At 38.8% G+C, this 15,402-nt stretch overlaps 1 protein-coding gene across 1 annotated transcript in view; it reads left to right on the top strand.

Annotated features, from left to right (window-relative positions):
• tmem65 (transmembrane protein 65) overlaps positions 1 to 15,402 on the top strand; it is a 34,202-nt gene that overhangs the window by 14,421 nt on the left and 4,379 nt on the right. Inside the window, exons 2-6 of the mRNA XM_083777545.1 lie at positions 2,910 to 2,954; positions 4,706 to 4,773; positions 6,816 to 6,870; positions 13,122 to 13,164; positions 15,194 to 15,299. Coding sequence (XP_083633671.1) covers positions 2,910 to 2,954; positions 4,706 to 4,773; positions 6,816 to 6,870; positions 13,122 to 13,164; positions 15,194 to 15,299 — 317 coding nt within the window. The remainder of the gene's footprint in view (positions 1 to 2,909; positions 2,955 to 4,705; positions 4,774 to 6,815; positions 6,871 to 13,121; positions 13,165 to 15,193; positions 15,300 to 15,402) is intronic.

Genomic DNA, 15,402 nt, shown 5'->3' with positions numbered 1-15,402 from the left:
TACGAAATTAGCTGATCTACAAGCTTACAATGTGTCATGCAAATCAACCTACCCATATATCAATTATGACTAGTTGACTGCTACCAACAGTGCCGACTAGTGGTTATAGTAGTTGACTTTGAATTGAATTTGTTGCCTGTTACTTATTTACAATTCTCTTCTAAAGAAACAAGGTAGCCCCTTCAGATGCAGCATCTCGTTTTAGAGAGGGCCATATATAATAAGTAAAACATTACATACAATACAAATGCACATAAGTAAAACATTACATACAATACAAATACACAATACACACACAACCGGTACAGTTAGTAGCTTGCAATGCTCACCAATCACCATCTCCCACCCCACACCCCCAGCCTTCGACTCATTTTAAACAAAAAAGAATGGAGAATACAGTACTATGACCTGTATCAAAGTTAGAAATAGACGGTAGCGGTATTAGTAGCATGAACAGGTTGTTTCGATATGTGAATAAAGGGAAGTCCAGAAGTGGTCAAAGAAGTAATAGCTGTCACCAGTGACCTTCAATGAATGTGGCTTCAATGATTGTTTTTTTACAGGATGCCGGAAAACATGCCTTGTTCCTGTAGAGAGAACCTTTTTTTTTTTACATTTGAAGTGAACACATTTAAAAAGGAATGGGTACCAGTGAGGTTGTCATGGTTACTTTATTTTGTCTCCCAGGGGAGAAATTTATCTTGGACACACATATCTTGCAGATTTTGAAAGCACAATATCTTAAGGGTAAAATTAAAGAGTAGGATTTGCTACAGTGAGATATGGTTTAGAGTGGAATACACTGACCAGAATCACAATGGTCACAATGGTCAAAAGTCCTGTTGTGCCTTGGGATTTTGTGACAAAATGATCCAAAAAGTTATGAATGTTTTTTTCTTTTAATTTGCTATATCAATATACTACTGCGCACAGACGGACCCAATATAAATGCAAATTCTATACCCTAAATTTATATTGTAGCCTCTTTCAACCTGGTGACCTTATTTCATTTTAGGTAATTTTATTTGAATGCAGGTGTGTTTTGCAATTGGATATGCTGTATAAGAGAGAAGAAGGGACATCATTGAGTTTGTCTTGAAGACATGCATGATGCACACAATCATCCATTAATTAGATTCAGAACACTTTAGTAAGCAAATTTAGCTATAGTCCTGCAGATATGCGCAGTATTTAAAAATTATTGGAGATTTCGGCACACTGTTAGCATGCCCTGATGAAGATTCACATACCAACCAGACTAGACTACTATGCAATTTAACGAAATAATGCAAATGTGTCCAATTTTCCCGTCTGGGTGGATTCTAAAACTCCTTGCTAGTATTGTATTTGGTAACACTGTGAAAGCGGCCGTTAGGTTTTGATCTGATCCATGCATGATTGCTTTCCTCCTTCCAGAGTGTGGCAGAGATGAGTTATTATTGGATCGAGTCTTTGATTCTTTGGTTCTAAAATAGAACATCACTGACCTTTTCCAAAATAGCCGTTGAGTCTAGTCTAGTATCTAGTAGTTGTGTGAACCCGTTGACGACCTACCACAACACAGTAGGCCTACAAGGGCTTTGCCTGTTGACTTTAAACACGACTCTGCTCAGTCTGACTATGTTCTTTTAGCCATGCACATGCCCTTTCATGCAGACGCTTTTTTAAATTGTATTGCCATTTGTTTTTTATATCGGTATTTGTGGTTCCTGTCCTTTAGCACGTTGCTCCAATGTGGCTGAACACTCAATTCACCATTTAAAAAATATTTATAAAAGCACTAAGACTTCAGGGTCCTCCATTTTCCATTCATCACAACATTTAAAGATGTACAAATATACACTTCTATGAAAAGAAAATCATCATTAAAAAGTTAAAACAAGAAAAAAAGAATTTTGCATATGGCAAAAGTGTCTCTTCCTGGATTTAATCAGTTCAACTTTATTTTATACTTTCAGAAATGGACAAAATGGCAACAATAGCAGGTGTACAAGATAACATGTAGCGTCACAAGTTCTCAACACATGTGATGCTACATTTAAAAAACAATTCATCTTAGTGTCACAATACTAATCGTCAGAATATTGGTATTGAAAAAATAAAAAATATATATACATACATACACATACTACTCGCTCAGCACAGATATCCTGTACTAAATGTCCTGTGTTACCCCTTTGCACTCTCACCCTGAATGCACTCTGTTCCACTAACCCACATTGTTCATATCCAGTCAGCTCAATTTCCTCAGCAAGGCATTCTTCCCTGCAGTGCTCACTAGACTACCCAATGTGTGCCGTCTTATATATCGTCACTGTCGGAAGTTATGTCCAACACTCTTACTTTACAGAAAATGTCAAGAAGAACCTGTGTTCCAGATGGATTGTGAATGCTTTTCATTCGTTCAATATATTTTTAAAACCCATAGAGAGACTTGAAAATCTTCCCTTTCACTTAATTTCTTTCTTTTGCAAAAAATAGCAGATCTACAAGACATTGCATTGCGACACATTGGAATCTTTGCTACTTGTGTGACACTCTAGTAGCATAATTAATTCACGATACAAAAAAACTCAAATCATCTTGGGTTCTTCATTGTGACAAAGTGAAATATCATGAGCATGTCGTTGTAGGCTTGCGTCACTTACACATTGGGCCATGTTCATGCAGTGTGGCTGTTAGTTAGTGCTGAAAAACAGGTTTAATTTGTTACAGCACAGGGAATCAGTCACCATCTGCTCTGTCTATGTGCAGGCAGTTTTATGAAAATTGCCTAGAGATGTTAGCAGCTCGCTTTGAAGAATTGTCAAACCATGTTCCTCTTTTGACAAGTCGAGGTAAAACATTGCCTGGCATATCGGCAAACTAATGTGATATTGATCCTGTGTCTCTTTTTCTCTTTCTTATAGAAACTGTGGCAGCCTCACCACCCACGTCAGAACAAATGCGATATGGTGAGACATTAAACCTCCCTGTCACATTTGCGTACATCCACACACGCTCAGCACAGGCTGATACATATTGTGAAAGAATAAGGTTGTTTTTCTGACAGACATAGATAGGTATATGTGCACAGTACCACAGGCGCACAGTGTCACACACACACACACACACACACACACACACACACACACACACACACACACACACACACACACACACACACACACACACACACACACACACACACACACACAGTCACACACACACACACACACACACACACACACACAATAATATGCATGTAGGCAGATATTTATAGATATAGTGAAAGATGGATGACAGGCGTGTACACAAGAATAATTGCCTCTGTCTGTCAAAGATGCCATGGCATTCAGATTATTACTAGATTACAACACAACAGGATCGGTGAGGACGGCTTCTGTGCAAACACATATTCACACAGCCACACACGGGGCATTTAAAACTATAATCAGATTATTTTCTTTGTTGATCTTTTCATCAGAGAATGTTGTTCAAAGAATAAATCTCAACCCCAAAATAACCTCTCAGTATGCCATCAATTTAGACAGCTCTTTGATCACACATTGAATGTTCTGTCCTGTTAACAGCAGAACAACACACACAGAATTGTTGTATCATTCATGGGTTATGTTTTAATCAATCCACGCTTTAAAGTGTGAAAAATTATGATTAATGGTCAGCATCGTTTATCATAGCCTTTCCAACATTGCACTGTATATTACTTTACGAAAGTACTTTAGAAAACGGAAAAATAATTGCGTATAAATAAATATAAAACACTAAACAAAAGTTAAACTCTTAAGACAAATCATGCTACAGTAATATTAGTACTTACTTAGTAATCCTAGTAATCTAGACTCTGTAGAGAGCCCTTGATTACAATTTGACTTTTGTCCAAAGCGCCTCATATACTGTATGTCCCTCTTAAACCGTTTGCACTTGTCATGTTTAATGTCCTTTGTCCCAAACTGTATACACTTTACATTTCCTTTGACATGATTAGTCATGTTGGAATGTACATGCCTATATAGCTGACAACTGTACATAGAGGTTTTAGAAGAACGTACCTTTTCACATCCTAGCTGTTTCAACAGGGGGGGGGGGGGGGGTGTGTGTGTGTGTGTGTGTGTGTGTGTGTGTGTGTGTGTGTGTGTGTGTGTGTGTGTGTGTGTGTGTGTGTGTGTGTGTGTGTGTGTGTAATCAAGTTCACAACGCAGCGTGACTCCGTATAACTCACGATTTTAGGGTCAAAATAAATAGTCAAATTAATTAAATTCCTGTCCTGTGATATTGATGTCCTCACAAGTACTGTATTACAATACTATTTGTGAGTGCGCACATGCATTATGGACAATCTCCACCAACCACATGCTGACTGTGCTGGTGCAGCAAGTTCATCTAAGCTTTCAGCCACGCCAGCAGCACAACACTAACCAACACTGGAGGTTTGCTTGCCAAAAATGTAATGCGATGGATTGATTTCGGAATCTACCACCACCCACTGTTGGAGAGACGCACACACACACACACATGCTCACGAGCGCACACGTGAGTGCACACACAATCCAGATAATGTAGAACTTCAGATGTCTCGGTTGAGACTGCAATCACTGCATGTTGCACAGAACAAAAGAAAATAAATAAATAAATGTGATTTATACATCTTAAAAGTTTCCATGATGTTCATTACCGGTAACTATTTTTTGTTTTACCCCCCCAGTGTTCATCCACAATTGCCTGCCGTTCATTGGGTTTGGTTTCCTTGACAACGCCATCATGATAGCAGCAGTAAGTGGTACGCCATTTTGGTTTGATCAGCGATATATACCTGCTGCTGTTTCATGTCTACATACGGCAGCAGTTGGTCTTAAACCACACATACCGGCCAGCCATTGATTGGCCGACAGTTTGTTTTTTCTTTGTTAGTTCTGGCAGTGCAAAAAAGTTCTAGCAGGGCCAAAAAATGAATTTTTAGCACTGAGCAAACTTACACTTTTGTTTTACTTTCATATTTTGTTTAGGCAGTTTGTCTTCTTGTTGTTATGGTCCCCCCACTGCTGAATCACAATAGAAGAAAGCCCATTAAAATCCCGGCTTGTAGCCAGGGCCATTACAGCATCTGGCATCTCCTGCTGGTGGCATCCATAACACATTAGGTTTCCTCATCACTATGAGGCTGAAATCAAGGTTTATGCAGGGCTGGACAAATTATTTGACCCCAGTATCTGTCCTGAGAGTCAAAGTATAGATCAGTCCAGGTCAAAAAAGTACTAGATTAGCTGTTTTCACTAAAATTGAAATAGGGCTTTGGTTAGTTCATAATGTACTTTTTCCCTTCCTAGAAATGTAGTTGAGTCAAAAGTACAATATTTGTCTTTGAAAGTCTTTGTAGTGGAGTGAAAGTCCCAAACTACAAATGCTCATCTCAAGTAAAGTACAAATACTCAAAATGATTACTTAAAGCTGCACTATGTAACTTTCCTCTTCTACCCTGGATTTGAACTCTGTTTCCTGCACAAGTGCAGATTTAGACATTTTAATCTTGACCGTTCCCTGTGTCTATACTGTAGACCAGACCTTTGACACTAACTAAATGTCTCAATAGAAGAGCAGGTAGAGAGAAAATACAACCACCTCAATTGTATAAGTTATATTTTATTAACATACTCTGAGTCTACCATACAGATTGGACACAATTACATTTTATTCACAAAAGAAGTTGCATGTTAGTGCCACTTTAAGTACACTCAAGTGGTGGTGTGTTATTATGATTTTCACAATGGAACTTATTTGCAGGGTCATCCCTGAGACACTTTCTCATCTTAGAACAGAAGAACAGAATCCTATTAGGATGATGAAACGGTGAATGCAGCGAGTGCATTTCAGGCTCCACCAGCCCACGTAGCTCTTTATTAATGGAAGTGTTTCCTGCTGTGTGACCCGTTTCAGAGGAAACCAAGCTATAAAGTAGGGACTAGGGCTGCACAATTACTACCCTGGATGAATGAAACGTTCAAAAGTATCGGGATCTTATGCATCACAGTTATGTAATCGTGAAGCTTGGCAATCTATTTTGTCTTCAATTTGGTCAGCTGTTGCATCGTGCTCGACCTTATGCAAGGGTTACGCCAGAACATTGTACAACCTCATCTCACAATCCATCAGGGTCACAGAGTAACAAAGTCACCATTGCATATCATTTGATTTGACCACACACACGGCACTAATGAGCACAATTAGCAACAAAGGCAAATGATACAAACAAAATTTTACACCAAAAAGCATCATTATCAATACTTGTGATTAGTACTGATTGTGACCATATTAATTCAAATTCTCAGCATAAGCTGCTGTAGACTAGTACATTTATACCATGTAAATGTATTTATAGTTGCATAACATATTCACACACACAGGCTCATTCATGTTGCTAGATAGATGTGCAGTGTAAAAATCTATGTAAAAATTGCAAAGTTATGTGTGGTGTATTTTATCCTAATCCTATTTGAACTGGGGATTCCCCACCCTGATAAGAACTTGGAATGTAGCAGTTGAGGCCTTACTTTTAGTTTAGTCTCTCGAGACAGGCTGTCAATATTCAAATTCAAACACCCTTTTCGAGGTGTAAAAAAGGTCTTAAGTCTTTAAATTGTCACGTCACTGTCATCTGGGGACGGACCCCCAAAATATCAAGTGGGTACCCCCCCCTGGGGGCCCGACCCACAGGTTGAGAACCACTGGCTTATAAGGGGCTCTTGTTCTTTATGTGATATCAGTTAGTTTGGTACAAGATACTAAATATATTCTTTTAATTTCCTCCTGTCTCCTAGGGAACCCAGATTGAGCTGTCGATAGGAGTCACTCTGGGAATCTCTACCATGGCCGGTAAGACGTTACAGAGAGAGACTGATGCGTGTTAAAATAGAACAGACTTCACCACCTATATTATACTTTTCCGTATGATGGTGTTGTGTGATAAACTGATAATAGCTAAAACAGGCAATCCAATCTATTTTCTTTGAGCTATTTCCTCTAAGAAACTGGCTCTGAAAGCCAGACGCCTACAGATGCACATTATCACTGGAGGCATTTCATATTGAATTGTGCACAACTCTGGCACACACAGGAAGCTCTGCTGGCTAGGACATAAGACGCACACGCTTGCACTTTACAACCAATTACAATCTGGCCACCAGCTGGCTGGTGGTCAATGCAAGCACTAGGACAAGCATCAGGGAGCTTGTAGCAACTCATAATGTAATAGCAACTCATAATGTAATAAGGGCTCAAAAAGGCTCATAATGTAATAAGTTAAATGTAATAAAAACTCATAATGTAATAATCAGCTCATAATGTAATAAAATCATGAGCGCATAACATAATAACAGATTTAAAAAAAAAAGACATGTTACATTATGAGTTGCCTTAATAGGCAGCTCATAATGTAATAAAAGTTCATAATGTAATAATGGCCCATATTGGTGAGAAAGGTCTTACACTGTCATTGTTATTACCTCTGTTGACAAATGTAGACTTTCATATGGCCCATATAGTCTTACACTGTCATTGTTATTACCTCTGTTGACAAATGTAGACTTTCTTATGGCCCATATAGTCTTACACTGTCATTGTTATTACTTCTGTTGACAAATGTAGACTTTCATATGGCCCATATAGTCTTACACTGTCATTGTTATTAATTCTGTTGACAAATGTAGACTTTCTTATGGCCCATATAGTCTTACACTGTCATTGTTATTACTTCTGTTGACAAATGTAGACTTTCTTATGGCCCATATAGTCTTACACTGTCATTGTTATTACTTCTGTTGACAAATGTAGACTTTCTTATGGCCCATATAGTCTTACACTGTCATTGTTATTAGCTCTGTTGACAAAATTAGACTTTCATATGGCCCATATAGTCTTACACTGTCATTGTTATTACCTCTGTTGACAAATGTAGACTTCCATATGGCCCATATAGTCTTACACTGTCATTGTTATTACCTCTGTTGACAAATGTAGACTTTCATATGGCCCATATAGTCTTACACTGTCATTGTTATTACCTCTGTTGACAAATGTAGACTTTCATATGGCCCATATAGTCTTACACTGTCATTGTTATTACCTCTGTTGACAAATGTAGACTTTCATATGGCCCATATAGTCTTACACTGTCATTGTTATTACCTCTGTTGACAAATGTAGACTTTCAAATCGTCACCTTATTAAACTACCGGTAATTGCCTAAGTCATTTTTTGACTTTATTTTTTGGCCTAAATCACCACCTGGTGATGCTGGCCACCTCTGGTAAAATCGCCTGAGCCCTAATGTAAAAGGCCTTCCTGTTACACCATATTAAAACAATGGCCTATGTCAAGAGGGAGACTTAAGCCATATTATTTTGCCTAAGTCATAATAAATGTGACTTAGGCCATTTTAACACACCTTTCAAAATGGGAGTGAATGGGATTGAATGGGAGGTACTGTTACTATGGGACTGATAGAATGGGAGTTTATGGGACATTATGAGCTGCCTATTAAGGCAACTCATAATGTAACATGAAAAATCTGTTATTACGTTATGCGCTCATGATTTTATTACATTATGAGCTGATTATTACATTACGAGTTTTTCTTACATTTAACTTATTACATTATGAGCCTTTTTGAGCCCTTATTACATTATGAGTTGCTATTACATTATGAGTTGCTACAAGCTTCTGAAGCAGTGCAACATGACGCCTTCAGACCTTGACAGGATGGCAGCAGAGAGTGTTCAATCAATAAAGGCATAAAAAGCCCCAAAACTAATCTTAAAAACTAATGGGAAGATCGCCATTGCCATGAAATGTAAAGTTATATTAAAATCTAATGGCCAGATTCAGCTGAATGAATTCATGCTCTCTGGAGAAATAAAGCGGCATGGAATCTCGCTTAATTTTCAGGATAAATTAACTGGCATGAGCCAGGATATGTTAGGTGTTAGAATATGAGCAGAATATTCTCTTCTCCCTTGAGTAACTATTTTTCCTCTTCTGACAAGAAAATTCAGTTGTTGATTGCAGCAATCACAACCTACCATCGTCATCATCCTCATGCCTCAGTGTGGATGTAGTTTGAGTCTATGCTCAGTGGTCTGAGCCTCTCTGTCTCTCCGCATGGTTCGGTTTTATTCTGTTACCATGGATACTTTTTTCCCCCTTTTTTTGTTGTTGAAGATTGCATAGAAGATTGCGTAGCACTGGAGCATAGTTTATTTTTAGAAGATTGCGTAGAATGGCTAAGCACTTGGGCATAGGCTATAATATTGAACACACATCACTACATTCAGTCTCAGGTGCTATTTACACGAGGATGGTGTTCATAAAAAACGGCAAAATAAAGTACCGTTTAGCGCTGTCATTTAGACGAGAACGGTGTTCTCAGGAGGTGAAAACGCATCGAAGTGAAACTGCCTCCCAGAGTGGAAATCTTTCAGAACACCGTTTCCTATGGTCTCCATATAAACAGGCAAAACGGTGAATCCGCAAAACTTATGACATCATGGCTCACGTTGGCTCACAGCGCATATGTTTATTACATTGATGCAGAGCCATATCATTATGATATAATGGAGTTCCTGAACAAGCCTCCCTCCTCGCCTACAAAGTGATGCTCATCAGCGATGTTGAATGTAAAACCATGATGTAAATAAAAAGCCTTGTGATAGACGGCAGCTGCGGCAGCAGCGTTTATGTAGCCTAATGTATTATACAATATATACCATCCCGTGGCGCGCCCAGAGCCGTGTTGCGCAGGCTTGCGTGAAGGTTTCTTCTTCTTGTACGTGGGTGACCTGTCTATTTGGCAGCCCGTTATCGCCACCTAGCGACAGTATAGCAAAATAGCACATCATATCATAACGTGTGCGTTCTCGTGTAAAGGGTAAGAAAAAATGAGAACGCAACGGGACTTTGACGTGTTATATGGAGATGGTCCCCGTCTAAAAGAGGCCTCAGTTTAAAAGTTGGTCCCATGGTGTGTTCTAGTGTGGTTCTATGTGGTTCATAATTTGTGAAGAGACACAATTGGGTGACACAATTTGGTTACATGTACTTCAGTTGGCTGGCTGCCTTCTCTCAACCTTCATCTCATGTAGCGCTTCACGTACTGTCATCTGTATTGGGGTACTGAGAAAATATATACAGTGTATATAATGAGACGGACAACAACTCAGATCTTAAAGTATGAGAGATTTAAAAGTATTCAAATACTTCTTGGAGCCAAACATACATGTCACAATGGGACACTGTCTGACTCAACTAATTTCAGCACTGACACCTCCTTAGATACACTGCAGACATACAGAAATACAAACAGACAAGAATTATCAATGTGAGCCCTTCCCTATGACCTTAGTGTCATTAGGGGGTCTGAGAGAAAACACAGGACAACAGATGTTTTGGTACTGAAGGTTAACCTTTGCTAGTGTGTGTGCGTGGTTGATGTAGAAAGTGAAGTTCTTTCAGCCTTTTAATCTAATATACTACAAGAGACATTCAGAAGCTCCTCATACTGAAACCCAATTCTAATTCCCATTTCAGTCTTCTCTGCCCTGAAATAAAAATGATAACTTTACTTTTATTACTGTGGAAGGCTTATGTGCTTCAAAGTGTCAACAAAAAAGACAGCCACAAGTCAGAATCATTTTCATCATCCAGTACAAGAAAGAATAATAATCTAGCCCAGGAGTAGAACCACTGCTGCATTCCTCTAGACTGAATGTGAGCTTAATGCCTAAAATATGAATGGGGTAGTCTTATTGTACATCTTGTACCCGCTACGGGCAGCCTGTCGTTTCTCCAACTACAGACATGTACAGAATTCTGGTGAATGGCAATGATCATTCAAATCCTCCTCGGAAAATATCAGACTAGTCTTCTGTGACGATGTGAAGATGTGTCAAGAGTTCTGTGGGTGTCTTCATTCATTGTCATGAAAAATCTTTTCGCACACAAAAAGCATTCTCTGTAGGGAGAGCTCTGCTTTGTGGAGTGTCTCTGGTGGGCTGATGTGGAGAGAGGCAGCCAGCGTGATGTGATGGCTTGCTGTCTGAGGTATCGATTTACATATGGCACAATAAATAACACGGGACCAAGACCACAGGCTCTGGAGCTGGCACCACAATGCATTTCATAATGGGCACCCTCGGCTACTGTCATTTTACATTTCAGGTGTGTGTGTGTATATATATATATATATATATACACACACACACACACACACACACACACACACACCTGAAATATATATATATATATATATATATAATTGGTACTGATTTAGAAGGCATTTGTAGAATCGAAAATCTGTTGGTCTAATCTGGTGTTCAGGTGATGATATGCACATTACATGCACAATAGAATTACAAATTCTTTCTTTTATTTATAATGGGCTTCGGTGGCAACGAGGGCCAAAACTGGTATTCACCTGGTGGCACTGGATGAGTTTTAATGAGTAAGGGAAGGAAAAGAAAGAAATGTGTGTCTCTGGATCCACATGGAACGGCGTGAATCTGACTTCATGTGGCCAGACTGATGTCACAGGCTGGCCATTTTCTGACATTTCTGACATAATATGACTCCAAATTTGGGAAAAGTTTCAGACTCGAAGCTCCCTTTGACTTCCTTTATCAAATAATTACATTTTAATATTTCAGTACAAATCATGGCATAGTTTTATGGAGGTACTTCTGTGACCTACTGGCAGCATGCACAATAAATATGGCACTGATCGGTCCAGCTATTTACGAGATTAGCTCCATAAACGCAGGCAGACCCTCTCCTAGACAGCTCGCCCACCCCATAAAACTTCTCCCCACGGAGAATGGGAAACATAAATCTTTTTATGATGTGGACAGTGTAGGACAAGCACAGAAATGAATTAAGGCTTTGGTGGAATAATAATAATAACTACACTATTCACAGGCTCAACCTTTTTTGAGAGGCGCTAGCCCCTCCTATGCCCAGCTTTGTGTGTTTGTGTGAATAATAGCAATGATTTGATTGGCTGATCACCCCATAGCAAATATTTGATTGGCTGAGCAAAGTACATATTGAGGATAAAAATCACACCCGTGTGAAGTGGGGGCACTCTTATCATTATAAATATCATCATACTGTACATCAATCATCTCATGAACAACTGAATTTATGTGATTGATTAGCCGATTTGCTCGTCTACATATGACGGACATTTTCCCTTCATTGTTAATGGCATTTAATGTTTGTGTTGCCACAAATTTACATTATATTTGGCTGACATTTGAGCTAATTTCTCTATTCATTGTCAATGGAAAATATTGAGACGTGTGAGGACAAAAGCTGCCAAAAAGTGAGGGCAGATTGCGATTAGCCAGAATCATGGAATGAAATGATGTATGATGAGTTCCCCTCACTTCACACACATCTGAGGAGAAGTGAATTGAGTATGTCCACTTTGTAGCTCAAAGTCTTAAAACACGTCGTCATTGTTCTGCATTGAAATGGCTGTCGAGCTTTACTGTCTTTTGATTAAAAAATTTAATTAAGTTTTGTCGGCAGATACACATAAGTAAAATGAGACTGCCCTTTTCACTTATTAACTTATTTCTTAAGAAACTAGATTAATTATTAATAGCAATATTGCTAAACTGGTGGTGCAGTCTTGCCATCGACTGTAAAATATAGCATTGGATGGAATAAAAAGGCTTCAGGCTGACGATAGGGCTCCTTTTGTGGAAGGAAATCCAGTTTCACAAGGTGCTCTTTGATCATAATATGTTGTGGAAAACGTCATTTCTCTCGCTCCTCCTGTGTTCTCCCTCACAGACTCCTTTCCATGTCAGGTTTTCATCATTTTCTCCTTCCACCTTAAACTCTCCCCCCCCCCCAGGGCTGTGTGAGCTGTGTAGATGGGCTTCTTTTTTATTAATCAATTATTTTACTAAAACTGTTTTTATTCTATATTAAATCAATGTTTTATTAACTTTGCACCCCTACCCTCTACCTATTCTATCTCTCGTACCCTCACCAATCCTTACCTCTATGCCTTCCTCTTGCCATCTTTCTCTCTCCATCACTAACACTCTGTCTCTCTACCCTTACAGCTGCGGCTCTAGGGAACCTGGTTTCAGACTTGGCAGGCCTTGGGTAAGCATCGGATTAAAACATTTTAAATGTTATTTCTCATGCTTTATATGAGAGTTGAGCGAGAAAAGGAAAGGGACAGAAGTGGTGGAAGCTCCCGTCTTGGCCATCTACATGTACAGCACCTTTCCAAAAAAATTGAATATCATGGAAAAGTTGGTTTATTTCCATAATTCCATTCAAAAAGTTTAACTTTCAATAGATTATAGATTCAGTGTACACAACATAAATGTACAAATGAACTGAAAAAATGAATTCTGTGCATAAATCACCATTTACTCCTCAGTTTTTGCAGAGCATGAATGTTTTAATCTGAACGCCACATTAAGAAATTAGGATCATATCAAGTCAATCAAAATATGGTACTTTCAAAACAAATGTCAACCTTCAATACTTGTTTGGGAATCCCTTTGCCTCGATACGCTGTGGCATTGAGTAAATGATGATTTCTTCACAGTATTCTAATTTAAAAAAATCTTTTAGTGGGTTTTATGAGCTGGAAGCCAAAATTGTGTAAAGATAAACAAATAAATACTTGAAATCATTTACGTTGTGTGCACTGAATGCAGGTCTCGGACGCTCGACAGTGCGACTAGGTAGTCGCATTTGCTACTAGAAATAGAACAGTGCGAGTTGTAAAATGCAGTTTGTAGCACCTGTGCTCTACAGAATTTGACCGTTCAATATTTTTTTATCCTATACACAGGTTTAATGTTTGTCTTTAGTTCAATGTTGGTTTTGTAAACGCCATTGACAATGAAGGGAAAAGTTACGCCATAATGTGCCTCATTACGTCATATTGTCTCTTTATTGTTAATGGTGTTTAATGTTTGTGTTTGCACTGTTTGTTTTACATCAACACGAGTTAGACTTTAATATATTAGCGCCCCTCACTTCACACGGGTGTGATTTTTTATGTTGCGCTGCACTTGAATGCAGCAGCACCACTGCACAAACCAATGGCATCAGCTTTTTATGTGATTTTATAAATCAAAATGCATCGAGCTGCATCGTAGAATAAAATTTGCTTTATAGAAATGTAGTCTACTGTAGGTGTAGTAGTTATAAATTGAACTTATTTACACATGATATGGAATAGGCAGATGTTAGTTTTGCTTGTTTATTTTAGGGTTAAAGTAGGGTTTTTTATTTTACGGAAAGATTTTGTACCAAATTAGTTAATTTTCTTTATTATGGCGATCAACACTTAATGAATGTCCTGGGCCAGTGGGGTGGGGTCAGTGACTTTGAAATCCCTCCTCATTGACCTCATATCACTCTATTAAAGAAAAACACATTTTCATCGACTTTTCATCGATTCGTGCCCCTAAAATTATTTGTGTGCTACTAGATTCTTCAACTTAGGAGCACACGTGCTGCTAATGCTAAGCGTCAAGCCCTGAATCTATGAAAGTTAAACTTTTTGAATGGAATTATGGAAATAAACCAACTTTTCCATCATATTCAATTTTTTGCTGTACAGTATGTCACTGCACATGGGAATACTACAGGTTGGTCGGGGTGTCGGCAGGGGATAAGGGGAGCGTTTCCCCCCACAAGCATTATGCCCTCCTGGTGAAAGTCTTCACTTAGCAGGTGAAGAGAAGCAGCTGGGAATGGAGGAGACACATGGTTGTCTTCACAAAACAGTGTAGTTTTGCAGGCACAACCAGGACCTGTACAACAGGGGGAGAATTGGCATAACGATTAAATTGGGAGGTTAAAAAAAACCCTAATTCAACACACTTCCTCACCCAGAGTTGAACCTGAGACTATTATGTATGTTTTATGTTCAACCCATTCTTTTGTGAAAAGATTTAACTTGACAGTTGAATCTTCAAAGTGTTTATCCACTTATGTATTTTATACTGGATTGAAGTAGTTTTGTGTTGTTGGCACTAGCAGGTGAATCATACACTATCTGCCATCTCTAAACTAACTGTGTGTGTGTGTGTGTGTGTGTGTGTGTGTGTGTGTGTGTGTGTGTGTGTGTGTGTGTGTGCGCCATAAAATCCACTGAGTGTGTGTGTAGTCTTGCAGGTTACGTGGAAGCTCTGGTATCCAGACTAGGAATGACGGGTGCAGAATTATCCCCCAAACAGGCTGACATGTGGCAAACCAGGCTGAACTCCCACATGGTGAGAGCATTCATCACCTTTAAAAAAGAAATCTAATCGATTTATGGGACGAAAAACAACTTTAAAATTGACACAGGAAGGAGGTACAGGTGGTGTTAATTAC

This window comes from Protomyctophum parallelum (assembly GCF_964188405.1).
Source record: "Protomyctophum parallelum genome assembly, chromosome: 1".
In the NCBI taxonomy this organism is placed as follows: Eukaryota; Metazoa; Chordata; class Actinopteri; order Myctophiformes; family Myctophidae; genus Protomyctophum; species Protomyctophum parallelum.
Note: the sequence above shows the minus strand (reverse complement) of the source record. Positions and strands in the feature narration are given on the sequence as shown.